This window comes from Zingiber officinale, chromosome 9A (assembly GCF_018446385.1).
Source record: "Zingiber officinale cultivar Zhangliang chromosome 9A, Zo_v1.1, whole genome shotgun sequence".
In the NCBI taxonomy this organism is placed as follows: domain Eukaryota; kingdom Viridiplantae; phylum Streptophyta; class Magnoliopsida; order Zingiberales; family Zingiberaceae; genus Zingiber; species Zingiber officinale.
The window spans coordinates 103152907-103167908 of NC_056002.1; the positions used below are offsets into that span (position 1 = coordinate 103152907).

Genomic DNA, 15002 nt, shown 5'->3' on the forward strand with positions numbered 1-15002 from the left:
CTAGGTCACTGCAATTGCTACAGAGTGCCAATGATGTCTAAGCAAATGTATTCCTATGGCTGAGCAACTAGGCATTACAACTGTGGCATGGCAAGTCATACACCACAAGTGTAATATAACTGATCTGGTAATGATAGGGGGTTCCACCAAAGATAGGTCAAAGTAAGGAAGATCGGCTGACATGGAAGACAAAGTCAAGCGGGGAAGCCAAGTCGGCCGAGCGGACTAGGTATGGCCGAGCGAACCGGGAACTGCCTAGTGGATGGTACTAGCTCATAAGACAAGTAAGTCGGGCTCTCCCCGACCGGATAAAATTGCCCTTCGACAACAAAGGGAGCTAAGCAGCAAGTGGTCTCGTCGACCGGGCTTTGCTTCTAATCAAAGGGGGATAATCGACAAGGGTTAAGAAGCAAGGAAAGAGACAGGCCGACAGGCCCTAAGGACATTGTCGAGCGGAGGCAGCTCGACCGAGAGAACTCCGGTCGACTGCGCATGACCCCACCAAATATCTTATCATATCCTTTGGGAGTTAGTGCTGCTGATAGGCAAGCAAGCAATCGTACTTTAGAAGCTTCCAAACTGTTACATTAGAGAACTACATGTGGCTGCTTAAGGAATGGTGTCAGGGACACTTTTTGACTTGTCTTTTCCTAGGACACCTATGAAAACGTGCCCACACTTTGGGATGCGTGCACAAATACTGCAATGACGCTATAAAAGGGGATTCCCATATACAGGAAGAGGTATACGCAACTTCATTTTCTACATCTCTTAGCTACAGTTCTCCTTTTCTTGAGATCGTTGGAGACTGACTTAAGTGTCAGAGGGCCAATGCCGAGAACCCATTCCCGACCCGACACTGATGCTTTTGTATTGCAGGGCTATGTAGAGTCTTCATCGTGTCAACTAGGAAGTCACATCCCCAGCTTGCCATCTTCACTGATTTGGACAGGATCATATTTAGCGTCGTTTGTGAGAATCTTACCTAAATCCGAAATGCAGAGATGGAGGACACTGGACGGCTCATCACCATGGCGTTGATGCAAGAGGAGTTGGACGTGCTAATATAAGAGCGGGTGGCTAAGATGTTAGAGCAGCAGGCAATAGCCGTTCGCCAAGAAAACGAACCCGTGGCATCGGGACAAGACAACAAGCCGATCATAGAGGTCGAGTGGAAAACGCCGTGGCTTGTCGGCCGATCAACAAGCCGACCGACACATTTGGAGATGCGTTGAATGCGCCGATCCCCTATCACCGAGCGCTATTCCGAACTCCTTCAGAGGAATAGGGCCGAGCGGATAGGACCCAAGGATCATCTTCAGAGGATGCACCCGCTCAGGATGAGCAAAGGAGTAAAGCACCAAGGCTTGACAACTTTCCCAAACGGATAAACAGACAATTTTATCAGGAGATCCTAGATAATCGGCTGCCGCGACATTACGCGTCATTAACGATTGGGGAGTACATGGGGGCGACCGACCCCGAGGACCATCTAATAAAATTTGACAACATGGTCACGCTCCATCAGTACATAGACAAAATCAAATGCCGAGTCTTCCTCACCACGCTCTCCGCGTCAGCCCAACAATGGTTTAGGCAATTGCTGATCAGATCTATATGTAGCTTTAAAGAGTTCTGAGCGACGTTCTTACAGCACTTTGCAAGAAATTGCCGCCATCAGAAGACAAACGTTAATCTATTTGTGGTTAAGCAAGACCCAAGGAAGCATTGCGGACCTACATTAAGAGATTCAACCAAATGGCTATGGAAGTCCTGTCAGCCACTCTGGAGATCCTTGTAAGTTCATTCTCACAAGGGCATTTAGAGGGTGAATCCTTTCACTTGCTCATCCAGAGGCCTCCCAAGGACTTTGATCATCTGCTCGGATGGGCCACCGAGTACATTAATGTGGAGGAAGCTCAAGCCGCTTGGAGAAGGGAGGTTATCCCACTCTCGCTCCAAATGTGGAGCGGCCCAAAATCACCAGCCATCAAAGGGGCCCTGAGCAGGAGTGGCACAGCCGTAGGCCGAGCCCAGAACTCATGCGGTCAAGCATGTGGAAGTTGAGCGGGAGAGATTTGCCGGAAAACAACAATGGACGCCGCTCTTCTATTCCTATCACCGAGTGGCGACACACAACACTAGAGACGGCTATAGTCTCAAGTCGAAGCCCCGCCGAGCGGCCTCACCAACCGTCGGTCCCTATCTCCTAACCAACGCCATCACAGCTGATCAGAAGGGCGGCATGAAGAGAGAAGGCATCAGCTAAAAATCATCGACAATCGACTCAGAGCCGAAGAGCATCGGCATCAGTTGAGCGACCACGTCCCACAGCTCGGGAAGAGGATAACCGCCACAACGCCGCCCGGGTGATATACGAATGATCGCAGGAGGACCGACTGATGGCAACTCTAATGGAGCCTGAAAGTCACACACCCAGCACCTGGAAATCCACATTGTCGGGTGCAGCAGAGCAGTAGCAAAAGGACCAGAGATTAGTTTTGGTTCTCGAGACTTAGAGGAAGTGGAGATTCCTCATGACGACACCCTGATCATTAAAGCGGTAATTGCTAACTACAATATCCATCGTACTTTTGTAGATACAGGTAGCTCGGTGAATATTATCTTTAAAAAGGCGTTCGATTAACTACAAATTGACTGGAGCAAGTTACTGACCATGAAGACTCCCTTATACGGGTCCACCGACAATGAAGTATTACTGATTGGCCAGGCTCGATTAGTCATATCCCTCCGGAATGAGCTATTTAGGAACACAAGGACGACGAATTTCATTGTGGTGGATGCCCCGTCAGCCTATAATGTCATACTAGGCCAACCGACCGAGAATGGGCGGTTGTCTCCACATTTTGCTAGAAGATCAAGTTCTCCGTTGAGAACTCGGTCAGTGAAGTGAAGGGCGATCAGCTTGTCGCTCGGCAGTGCTACATCGAGATGGTCAAGACCGAGTCGAAAGCCATTCGGAAGGGCTAGCGACTAGAGGTAAATGCAATTTTAGAGGAGCCTCCCGCGCTAGTCTATGAAGAAAGGAGGAGGTTCGAATTCATCATAGTTGATCAGAGGCTACTACGTTCATCCTAGCCTATTCAAGACCTCTGCTCAAATGTATCCGATCGGAGGATGTTTAGTATATCTTGCAAGAAGTTCACCAAGACTCCAGTGGAAGTCATCCGGGCAGTCGTTCATTGGCAAGAAAAATCCTACTGGCAGAATATTTCTGGCCTACTTTGTAAGCCGACACCGCTCGGACAGTAGCGACTTACCTATTTGGCCAAAAATATCAAAACATATAGCACAGGCCCACGACGGAGCTGAAGGCATCCGTATCTTGCCCGTTCGATCAATAGGGCATGGACATTGTAGGGTCGTTCCTAATGGTGACTGGACAAAGGAAATTTCTCCTTGTGGCAGTAGACTACTTCTCCAAATTGGTGGAGGCCGAGCCGCTCGCCAAGATAACCGAGTAGATGGTTATAAAGTTTCTGTGGTAGAATATCATTTGCCAGTTTGGTGTCCCTCATTGGTCCGTCTCCGACAATGGAAGGCAGTTTCAAGGAAGGAGACTCAAAGAATGGTGCGCCAGCTATGGTTTTACACAAGCCTTCACTTCGATGGTTTATCCCCAAAGTAATGGCCAGACCGAGGTCACCACTAGAGAAATCCTCTAAGAACTTAAGACTCGGCTCGACCACATCGAAGGGAGCTGGGCGGATGAATTGTTGAGCGTGTTGTGGGCCTACCGCACCATGCCTCGAGAAGCGATCGGCGTAACCCTATTCCACTTGGTGTATAGGGGAGAAGCAGTGGTGTCGATCGAGATTGGCATAGAATCCGATTGGCGACAGCTATACAACGCAGACAATCCCGAGCGATGGCTTATCGAGCTAGACCTGATAGATGAAGTTAGAGATAAGGTTGTCGTCCGACGTATCGACAAAGGATGAAACAAAATTACAACAGACGAGTTATCCCTAGATCGTTCCAAGTCTGTGGCTTTGTCTGGAAAAGAGTGAAACCGGTATACAATGTGTCAAAGCTGGAAGTGCCATGGGGAGGACGCTACAAGGTAATACAGAAGCTTAGCTCAAGATTGTACTATCTGCAAGATGAAAATGGAAGGAAGCTCGATCGGTCGTGGAGCACAAACCACCTGTAGCCCTATCAAGCAGGATAGTAAGCATGAGGTAGAATTAATGTAAATTGTAAAACCATTTATTCTGTGAATGCAAGAAAGTTTAAACAAAGATTCGCTAAGCGTCAAAGACTCTCGACCGAGCGAGCAAGTTATAAACGAGCATGCCCTCACGCCTGAAGATAAATGGCCACGGGGTTCAGATTGGGTGCGTCAAAGACTCTTGACTCAAGCGAGCAAGTTATAAGCGAGCATGCTCTCACGCTTGAAGATAAATAGCCACGGGGTTCAGATTAGGCGTATCAAAGACTCTCGACCCGAGCGGATAAGTCATAAGCGGCATACCCTCGCGCTTGAAGATAAATAGCCATGGGGTTCAGACTGGGCACGTTAAAGACTCTCGACCCGAGCGGATGAGTTATAAGCGAGCATGCCTTCGTGCCTGAAGATAAATAGCCACAGGTTTAGACCGGGATCGTCAAAGACTCTCGACCCGAGCGGGCGAGTTATAAGCGAGCATACCCTCGTGTCTTAAGACAAATAGCCAAGGGGTTCAGACCAAGCACGTCAAAGACTCTCAACCTGAGCGGGCGAGTTATAAGTGAGCATGTTCTTGCGCCTCAAGATTAATAGCCACAGGATTCAGACCGGGTGCATCAAAGATTCTTGACCCGAGCGGACGAGTTATAAGCGAGCATGCTCTCTCGCCTTAAGATTAATAGCTGCAGGGTTCAGACCAGGCGCATCAAAGACTCTCGACCCGAGCGAGCGAGTTATAAGTGAGCATGCCCTTGCGCCTGAAGATAATTAGCCACAAGGTCAAGACCGGGGGTGCCAAAAACTCACGAACCGTTCGGCCGTGTTATAAGCAAGCGTTGCTCTCACGCCAAGTGTCAAGGACTCATGAGCCGTTCGGCCGTGTGTTGCTCTTACACCAAATGTCAAGGACTCATGAGCCGTTTGGCCGTGTTATAAGTGAACGTTGCTCTCGCACCAAATGTCAGAGACTCTCAACCCGATCGGGCGAGGTTATAAGCAAGCGAAACGCTCACGTCAAGTATTGGGGAAACGTAGGTCTTTTGACTGTGACACTCACCGCATGGATGAATATAAAAGGCCAGGTCCCCTACATTGATGAAAGGTTATGAGATTATGGAACTGTAAAACGGATAACTGTAAAGTGCAGAGCGAGGGTGCACTGAATGATACTTAGAATTTAAACAAGACCCTACAACAAAAGGACTATAAAAGCGCCGAACGGGCACGCATTCATCGACACTTAGAAATTTTTACAAAGTGCTGGGTGAGGGGGGTACAAAAAGCTGATGAAAAACTTAAAGAAGAGTCTACACTAAGTAATCAAGAACGTCATCTGGGAGCGACTCAATGATCTTCTCCCTGTTTATAATTTGGCTAGTCAGATCGAGAGAGAGAGAGAGAGCCACCGTCCTTTAGTTTGTTGGAGGGTCCCATCGATGCCATAGTTAAAGAGGTGAAGAGTCCAGTCGGTGAACTTGTCGTTGAAAGCGTCGGAATAAAAATAATTTACCCTGAAAACTTCCAACCGGCCCCGGGACACCTCCAACTCAGCTTTTAATGAATCTAGCTCAACATCTTTTTCATTGAGTTGGAGCTGGCTCACCTCTTGCTTCGCCGATTGGCTAGCCCGCTCAGCCGCCAAAGAAGCCTCTGCCTCTTTGAGATGGCCAAGACCCGAGCCTCCTTGTTCTTGATGTCAAGATCTTCAATGGTTCGGAGTTTCCTGATGTTGGCAGAGTTTATCTTAGACTCAAAAGTATGAACCTGCTTAGTAAGTTGGTCAAGTTGGAGGGTCTGCTCTCGTGATTTTTGTTCTTCTCCACATTGAGTGCCTGTTCAGACCCCAATAGCTGCTCAGAACTCCGTTCCAAGTCTTCCTTCAGTGGGCCACCTCCACAGTCAATTTCTTAAGACGGGCTTGGCAAGTTTCTGATTGCCCGATCGGAGCACGTAGCTGCTAGAGCTCGTGCTTCGAGAATGCCAACCTCTAGCACATGACCAGACTCTTTACCTAGAACTACATAAAAGAAGAGCTAGTCAGAGCCGATCGGGAGATGCAGAGAGAAGACAGTTAAAAATATAACCCCGGTGGATTTCTAAAGTCGTCCACGAGCTCCCCAAGCGAAATAGTCGCTGTGCAGGCTCTAGCATCCGCCCAGACCTGCGCTAGTGGCCCTTGAATCTTTATCTGGTGCTCGGGAGAGCGCGGTACGATGTCATCAACGTGACACCACTCGTCGGGCGGCAGGTGAATGCCAACCGTTATGTGTCTGCGGCCGCTTGGGTCTGATGACTCTGATGTGGCGGACCCTTAGACTTAGATATCGGGGAGGAGCGAATTGTGGACACCTAGGCAGTTGGGACAACCGATCGAGGTGGAATGTAAGCGACAAGCGATGCACATATTGTCCCGACCGGTAGTGCGATAGCGAGGGCGTCCGATCGGAGGATGGAGTGGGAATGACATTCTCCCTCTCCGGGATGGCAGAAGATAAGGTTTCGCCCCACTCAAAAGAGGGGCGAGAGGTGGTAGGTGCAGGGGCTGCAGAGTGGAGGTTGCCGAGTGGGAAGAAGCTTTCCCACGGTGCCTCTTGCGGCATTGGATTAACGGCTCACATGAGGTGGCCGACTCTAAAGGCACCGCTATAGGTGTCATGGATTGCCACTCGGGGGTCAGTTCGCTTGTTGCGGCTGTGGCGTCGCTAGCACCGTGTGGCTCCCTCCTGCTTCGCCGATCGGATCCTCGGAATGCTCGACCTGCAATAAATCTCGACTCTCCAGCTCAGCAACACCCCGACCGTTGATCTCCATGTCGACAAGCTTGCTCTTGCCGCTCAGGCGTGCCCTCAACATGATTTATGCTGAAAAAAATAAGAGAAAACAATTAGATTCCAAGGTGAGCGGCAGAAAAAGGACATACCTAAGGGGATGGGCAGCCGTATTCGGATTGAGCTTAGTCCAAACACATACAAAACTCTCTCCAACAACAGCCAGTGTATGTGATACTTCTGACCTGCTAGACTTGAGGCTGCTTGGAGGTAGTCCGACTTGCTGCGATACTTGCCGAGAGGGGGAGGCTTTGCCAACTCTATCTGCCAGCCAGTCCGATAATTAGGCTGGCTGAGAAGGCGAAGGAAGAAATAATGCTCCCTCCAATGCTTATTCGAGTAAGGCATTTTATCAAAATAGACTGCGCCCACTCGTGCTTGGAACAGAAAGGTTTCCCGGTTCGGACAGCTTGGGATAATAGTAGTGGAACACACGAGGTACTAAGAGAATTCCGTACAAATGGAATAACACACCACACGGTAACCTAAAATAATTGAGCACTAATTGATACAAGGAGATATGGAAATATTTGCAAACTTCCAAGAAAAAGGGGTGGACGGGAAAGCGAAGACCAGCGTAAAATTGGTCCTTAAAAAAGGGAAGAAAGTCAGCATGCAGCAAGTGAGGGCGATCGTAAGCAGAAGGGATGACAATTTGATAATCAGCGAGGAAGCGAAAAGTGAGCTTCATTTGGTTGACTTCGTCACCGTTGAATTTAGAGGCGGCGGAAGTGTACCAGAGCCCAGGGACGGCCGAGGGAGGATGAGGAGATTCGACCATGAGATAGAGAGAGGGAGGAAAAACCAGGAATCAAAGAAAGAAAGGAGGGGAGGCTTACTGTAAAGAGAATCACCAATGAAGAAGAAGAGAAGATGACAAAGAGCGTGAGGAAGATGATGAGGGGACGAGACAGAGTCAGGGGCTTAAAAACCTGGAGAGTGATCGATCTGAGTAGTTCGATCAAGGGCTTTGGAAAATGGGAGTTTATCATGACCGTTGAATTCAAAAAGGCAGCAGTCACATCAATCCCAAACAGTCAGCTGTCACATCACGCATGTGACGGTATGTAGAGGCACCACGTGACATTCTGTTACAGGTGGGATTAATGATAAGGCAGAAAGCATGATTATAGGGCATGGCTGAGCGTGCTCTACATTAATGGATGGAGATTTGACGATTTTCAAGAAATCACGGTGACATCAACGACAATTAGAAAGCACTATAGTCAAAAGCAAGGCTTAGCAAAAAGTCAGGAAATTGGCTAAATGTCATAAATGATTGAACTGAACGGCGGCTATAAAACCGTATGTCTTTACCATCAACAACCGAATGGCGGTTATAAAACCGTAGGTCTTCACAATCAGCAGCTAAACGATGGCTATAAAACCGTATGTATTCGCCATCAGCAGTCGAACTACGACTATAAACCCTTGAGTCAAAGATCATCGTCAGCCGAACGACAGCTATAAAACCGTATGTCTTCGCCATCTGCAATTGAATGACGGCTATAAAACTGAATGTCTTCGCCTTCAGCAACCGAACAATGGTTATAAAACCGAATGTCTTTGTTATCAACAACCGAATGACTGCTATAAAACTAAATGTCTTCGTTATCAGCAGCCGAACGGTGGCTATAAAACTGTGTGAGGACATCAGCAAAGTCTACGAGAGGCCTTGAGTCGTTGAGCGCCTAATCGGGGAGAGAGGCTCAGGAACATACTAATAGTACAGTCAGTTGGACTTACAGCCTCCTTCCACTAGACTTGAAGAGGAGCCTTGTGATCTAGTAATGATGGGGTCCCACCAAAGATAGGTCAAAGTAAGGAAGACCGACTGACGTGGAAGACAAAGTCAAGCGGGGTAGCCAAGTCGGCTGAGCGGACTAGTTGCTGTCGAGCGGATGATACTAGCTCAGGAGACAAGTAAGCCAGGCTCTCCCCAGTCAGATAAAATTGCCCTCCGACAACAAAGAGAGCTAAGCAGCAGGTGGTCTCGCCGACCGGGATTCGCGCCCGGACAGAGGGGGATAATTGACAAGGGTCAGGAAACAAGGAAAGAGACGGGCTAGCAGGCCCTAAGGACACTACCGAGCAGAGGCAGCCCGACAGAGCGGACTCTGGTCAGCTGCGCATGACCCCACTAAATATTTTATTATATCCTTTTGGGAGTTTGTGCCATTGACAGCAAGGCATGCCCAGCAAACAATCATACTTTAGAAGCTTTCAGATTGTCACATCATAGAATTATATAATTACTTAAAGAATGGTGTCAGGGACACTTTTGACTTGTCTTTTCCTAGGACACCTAGGAAAATGTGCCTATGCTTTGAGACGCGTGCATGAACATTGTAGTGACGCTATAAAAGAGGTTCTCATCTACAGGGAGAGGTATGCGCAATTTCGTTTTCTACATCTCTTAGCTATAGTTCTCCTTTTCTTGAGATCGTCGGAGACTGATTTGAGCATCGGAGAGCCAACACTGGGAGCCCCTTCCCGGCCTGGCACTGACGCTTTTGTGTTGCAGGGGTATGTGGAGTCTTCACCGCGTCAACTCTGAAACCACATTCGTAGCTTGCCATTTTCAACATTTTGGACAGGATCAATAACTAGCATAACTAAAACCTTAAAAAGTTTCGCACTTCTCCAGATTTCCAACCCTTGCAATCTACAGGAAAGATAAGCCTGGAGATAGGATTTTCTATGTAATGGAACATGGAAATCTCCTTCAATCCATGCATCATCCATGTACAACAGATTGTGACTCCACATTATATAGTAACACAGGTCATACGACTGTAAGTGTCACATCAAATGAGAGATGAACCTAATGAGTGCAGTAGTGATGCATTAAGTTAGGCGAGTACAAAAATTTCACAGAACAAAGTCTATTAGATGAGCATCCAAGGAAGATACTTAACCTTACCATATTTTTTTTCTCAAACTCGCTCAACGTATCTTATGCTGAATAGTCAAAATTACACACTTTGAACACAAAATAGATAGCAAAAGAAAGACATTTCTTTTACTTAGTAAAGGGATCAACAAATAGTCAACCATCTTTTACTTATTTAATAAACCAACCCTTGTTCAAAAAGAATTGTATTAAAAACGAGATTATTCTCAGATACAAATAAAGAATTGATAAATGCAAATGCCTAGATAAACCATTAGGAAAAAAAACAACAATAACTATATATCATAACGAACAATGAATGTAATTGTGCATGAATATGACAGTAGCTTTAGACATGCCAAATAGTTGTTCTTTATAAAATATTGAAAAGCTCTAAACAACCAACGAGAATGGAATAGAGTTCATACCTAATAAATTCATGTGGATTTATAATTAAATCGGGGCATACCCCACACTCCGAAAATGGCAAATCTTCCTGCTGAACTATGGCACCACAAACACCTTTTTGACCATGTCTGCTACTAAATTTATCCCCTATCTAGAGAAGGAATAATTTCAAATGTTATAGCAAGAACAATACACTAGTGATATAGTTTTCAATAGAGCTCAATTTGAAACAACATCCAGCAAGTTGACCACAAATAGTTGGCATACCCATGACTTAATGATGATAAAGAACACTATATAGACAGATTCCTAACCTTCTACACGGTTCAAAACTTGGTAGAAATTGCTTGACAACTTTACAATCAAATAGTGTGTCATAAGTTTACAAATCAAACACCTATCCTTTCCTCAGTGCAAGATGTTCTTTGAAAAAAAATAATAGTACATTTGATGATTATTATGCTAGACAAGATGGTTGTTTTAATAATCTAACTACTTTTTGTGGATTTTCATGATACCATGTCATAAAGGTTAGTTGTGTGAATTATCTAACTACTGCTAATGAATTTCAGTAAGCTACATTCATATACAAAATTCCTTTAACAGACTGTGATGAGAAAAGTTGATCAGTTTGACAATAAAATATGGCTCTTGAGCATTCAGCTAATAAACTCACCTCTGGCCTCCGAGTGTGGCGGATGATACATTTGATGCATAACTTGTTACTAGTATCCGAGTAAAGTATCACGCGATCAACCACAGAAGTTTCACCTTCAGGGCCTTTGTACACTGCAGGTGTTTTCCGGTACTCTCTGGAACAGAAGGAATACCGCATCATCATCTCTTTGAGCTTCTTGAAATTGTAGGGAAGTATCACTTACTCATCTTTTAAACCCGTTGGATTATCAGTTCTCTTCCTTGTATTTATTGGAGTTTTTTTGTTGACATAAATGTCATTGTTCCGAATTATCTCCCCAGGAGCAGCAATTCCATCATCATCTAATATCTGTACATAACCAAATGGATATCAATGCTTTAACTTGAAGGAATCTAGGTGGAAATGTGGCAGGCACCAAAAAAATTAACACAAAGTAGTGATAAAAGAAACAAAAATGAATTGGAAATTAAAAGATATCAGTGAGATGAGACCGTGAATTTTAGACGTCTATCCATAACAAAGTACACTTAAAAGCATAATTTTAGAAACTAGTTAGCACTCGCTGAGTGACCAGTACATACCAGTGTAGTTGATCACAAAGCACATATACAGAAAGACTCATTCAATTTTTTTAAATAGATTTTCTTTTATCTCTCTTGTATGTCTGGATTCCAGGTCTTGCTTGCATTGCAACAGAAGATGACCCACAATCTCTCCTGCAATAGGTTCCCTCCCTTTTCCTCTTTGATATCATCATTTCTCTATTGTCAAATACTGCCCACTTATACAGTGTGGATGCAGACAATTTACATGATATTGCAAGATGATTTTCTTTCCTCTTTTACCTTGGCTGGAAGTAAAAAGGCAATCACAACCATTACTGATGAAGAAGACAGGTAAATGTGGTTGCCAATCCTTGTCATGGTTTAGGCATAAGCAAACTCCCATAGTTCAATTGAAAATGTGAACATCAAACCCATGATCCTACTTGCCAAAATTTGACTCATGAGAGAGGCTGGATTGGAGGAGAGAGAAAAAAGAGATGGTTGTTAGATTCCTCCAGGCCAGAGAAAAGACTGGTTATATGACTTTTAGTACATATGAGAACTCTCTCTTCTCAGCAACAGATTGAACAAAAACCTAACTCCATTAACTTTTACAACTTCAAGGACCTATTACACCAGGAGGTTCTCTCTTTCCTAATCTCCTTAAGGAAGCCAGAGTTGTCCTAAGGCAGTCAGACCAGCAGTTATTTTTTTAAAATCATTAGATAATTTTTTTTTAAATGGTTCTCTTTTTTTCAAATTTATAAATTTTTAAATATTTTTTAATAAAATAAAATAAAAATAATAATCTTAAACAATCACGAATTGTGAACGATAATCGTTTTAAAAGTTAAGATTTTTTGTACCATCAAATCGACAGTTTTGAATTGTAGTCGAGTCTAAGCAGAGACACTCTTACTATGGTTTCTTTATAGATTAAGATTGATAACAAATGATCAAATAAATATGCCCAACAAGTAAACACTAACTCGTAGAGGAAATGCATACAAGTCTGTACGTACAACTTAGTGGAAATATTTCTTAAGAAAGCTAGGCCAATACCATAGGGCTGACGCCTAACCTAGTGAAAGATGAACTGGTGCATTCCCAAACAAGATATGTGTCATCTCCTAGTTATTTTCCCCATTTTTTTCTCCTGTCTACATAGCTATTAAATCTTGACTTTGTACACTGACAAATTTGGGTTAGTAATCTGAGATAACAATTAGGAAATGAAAACAGTGATTTTCTATCAGATATTTTCAAAGATGAAACGTGCATGCTAATATTCATTCATATTGCAAGATACACTAATAAAAATAAAAACCATTTAATTCCAAAGGAATTAGATGTTACAAGTCTTACCAGAAGATTTAAAATGTCCAAGAATACAAAGACTGCAAATAAACAGACCAAAAAAAGCAGAATTTTCAGCCAAAATACCTGCATGCTTGGTTCATCCTTCCTTGGCTTAACTATTCTGTCTATGGTTTGATTACCATAGATCTCTTTTATTACCGAATACCTACAAAAGATTAATTTTATGACAAAACCATATAAAAAGGAATTCTCAAAGATTTTGCAATTTACCCAGAAAATAAAAGAAAAGATAAAATGGGCTAAGTAAAACAGTTAAGATACTTTTTCATCACTATACAACGGCCAAAACCACGATCAAGAGATGACTTGTTCATGACAATAGCACCCCCAATATCATAGCCACCGTAACTCATAACAGCAACAATTGCATTCTGCCCAGCTCCTAGCTTATCATATCCAACCTGGAAAAACATGTTAGAGACAATTCATAATGCATACACAACATAACAGCAAAAATACACACCAGTTCAATTGTTGTTGTTGTCAGCAATGGGCGTTGGGGATACACCAACAAATTAAGCAAAGTATCCGCTCGACAAAGCTGGAAGAATACAGGTCAAAGAATCAATATCTTGGAAAATATAAATATCTTGGAATCCAGTACCATCATTTTTACAGCGAGGCAACTGTAAGTGATTTTGAAATGCCTTACAGATCTAACACTATAAAAGACATTAACACTTAGCTGTATGTGCATAAGTCTTAATTAAAAATCAGGAGCAAGCATGAATATGCGCCTAACACGCACGAATATAGCAGGCAGCAAGCCATAAACAAATAACACAATTAAACTAGGACTTCTGTATGCTGTGGCATTGGCATCAGTTAGTTCACCCAGCAAAAGAACTCTACATTTCGTTGTCAGCATCTTGCCAAAAGAACTAATTGAAATACTCAAGCAACACGAAACATCAATAGAAAGTAAATATTATGAACCAAACTAGAAAACAGACCCGATCACCCTGAAGTTTTAAGTTCTGGGGTTCTAGGTCAAATTCCAAATTGTTGTAAGAAAAACTCTTAATAACTATCTCAGAAAACTCCAAATAACTAGGTTAATTAAGTTATATTTTGATTTAATTTCATCAAATTTAATCTGTAATTTAATTTTTCATTAAATTAAAATAAACTAATTTACTTTGAATATAATCTCAAATAATTAAATTATATAATTAAAATTAATTAAATTTAATAACGTAATTAATCTAATTATTTGAGATTATAAAAAAAAAGACAGCTCGGTATACGAAGCTCCCACCATGTGGGGTCCCGGGAAAGGATCCATTGTATGTAGCCTTATCCTACTTTTTGCATGAGGCTGCAAAATTAGATTAATTGATAATAGTCCTGGGCTGCCCTTTTTTTTATAATCTCAAATAATTAGATTAATTATGTTATTAAATTTAATTAATTTTAATTATATAATTGGATAAAATTAGTTAGATTAATTGATGAACAGTTTACTATTATTAATTAATTATTAAACTATTTACAATAATTATAGATGATTATTATAATTACCTATAATAATCATCCATTCACTTGTTTGTGGTCCTCCTTTGTTAAGGAGTGGAATGAAGCTTCATGCTCATCTAAGGGGAATGGAGTTTCCCTTCCTCGATAGGTTTCCTTTGCACACTGCAAGAAACCTTCATTCTCACGTGTGGAAAGCTTCATGTTCATCTAGTCACTTGCTCTTTGTTTCTCCATTAGAACAATAAAAAACAATGTTCTCCTTGGCGACCAGCCTTTCTACCATTGACTGCTCTTGCATGATGTCAGAGAAAGTTGAAGTTTCATTCTCCTCCCATGCTGTTTTGCTCTATGTTCCTCCACAAGAATGTCAGAGAACTACACTCTTCTCCTCACACACAGTCATGCATCACCGCCCTGATCGTTGTACTTTGCATGACATCACAAATTGTAGTTGATCCTTTCTTAGCTCTCTTCGTCGAAGTAATATCTAGATTTAGGTTTCTCATCCTTTCCTACCATAAGCGTTCCCACCCCACCACCACCACCACCTCATCGCTCTCCCTATTTTGTTAATTAGCACATAAAGAATTCTGAGTTGGATCATATCCATTGGCCAAGTCAAATG

At 43.3% G+C, this 15002-nt stretch overlaps 1 protein-coding gene across 1 annotated transcript in view; it reads right to left on the reverse strand.

The window, feature by feature from the left end:
- The window catches only part of LOC122019403 (DNA-directed RNA polymerase III subunit 2-like), a 39366-nt gene that overhangs the window by 12040 nt on the left and 12324 nt on the right, over positions 1–15002 (reverse strand). Inside the window, exons 25-30 of the mRNA XM_042576874.1 lie at positions 13365–13442; positions 13163–13302; positions 12965–13046; positions 11213–11324; positions 10995–11128; positions 10339–10469 (exon numbers count right to left, since the gene is read on the reverse strand). Of these exons, the coding sequence (XP_042432808.1) occupies positions 10339–10469; positions 10995–11128; positions 11213–11324; positions 12965–13046; positions 13163–13302; positions 13365–13442 (677 nt within the window). The remainder of the gene's footprint in view (positions 1–10338; positions 10470–10994; positions 11129–11212; positions 11325–12964; positions 13047–13162; positions 13303–13364; positions 13443–15002) is intronic.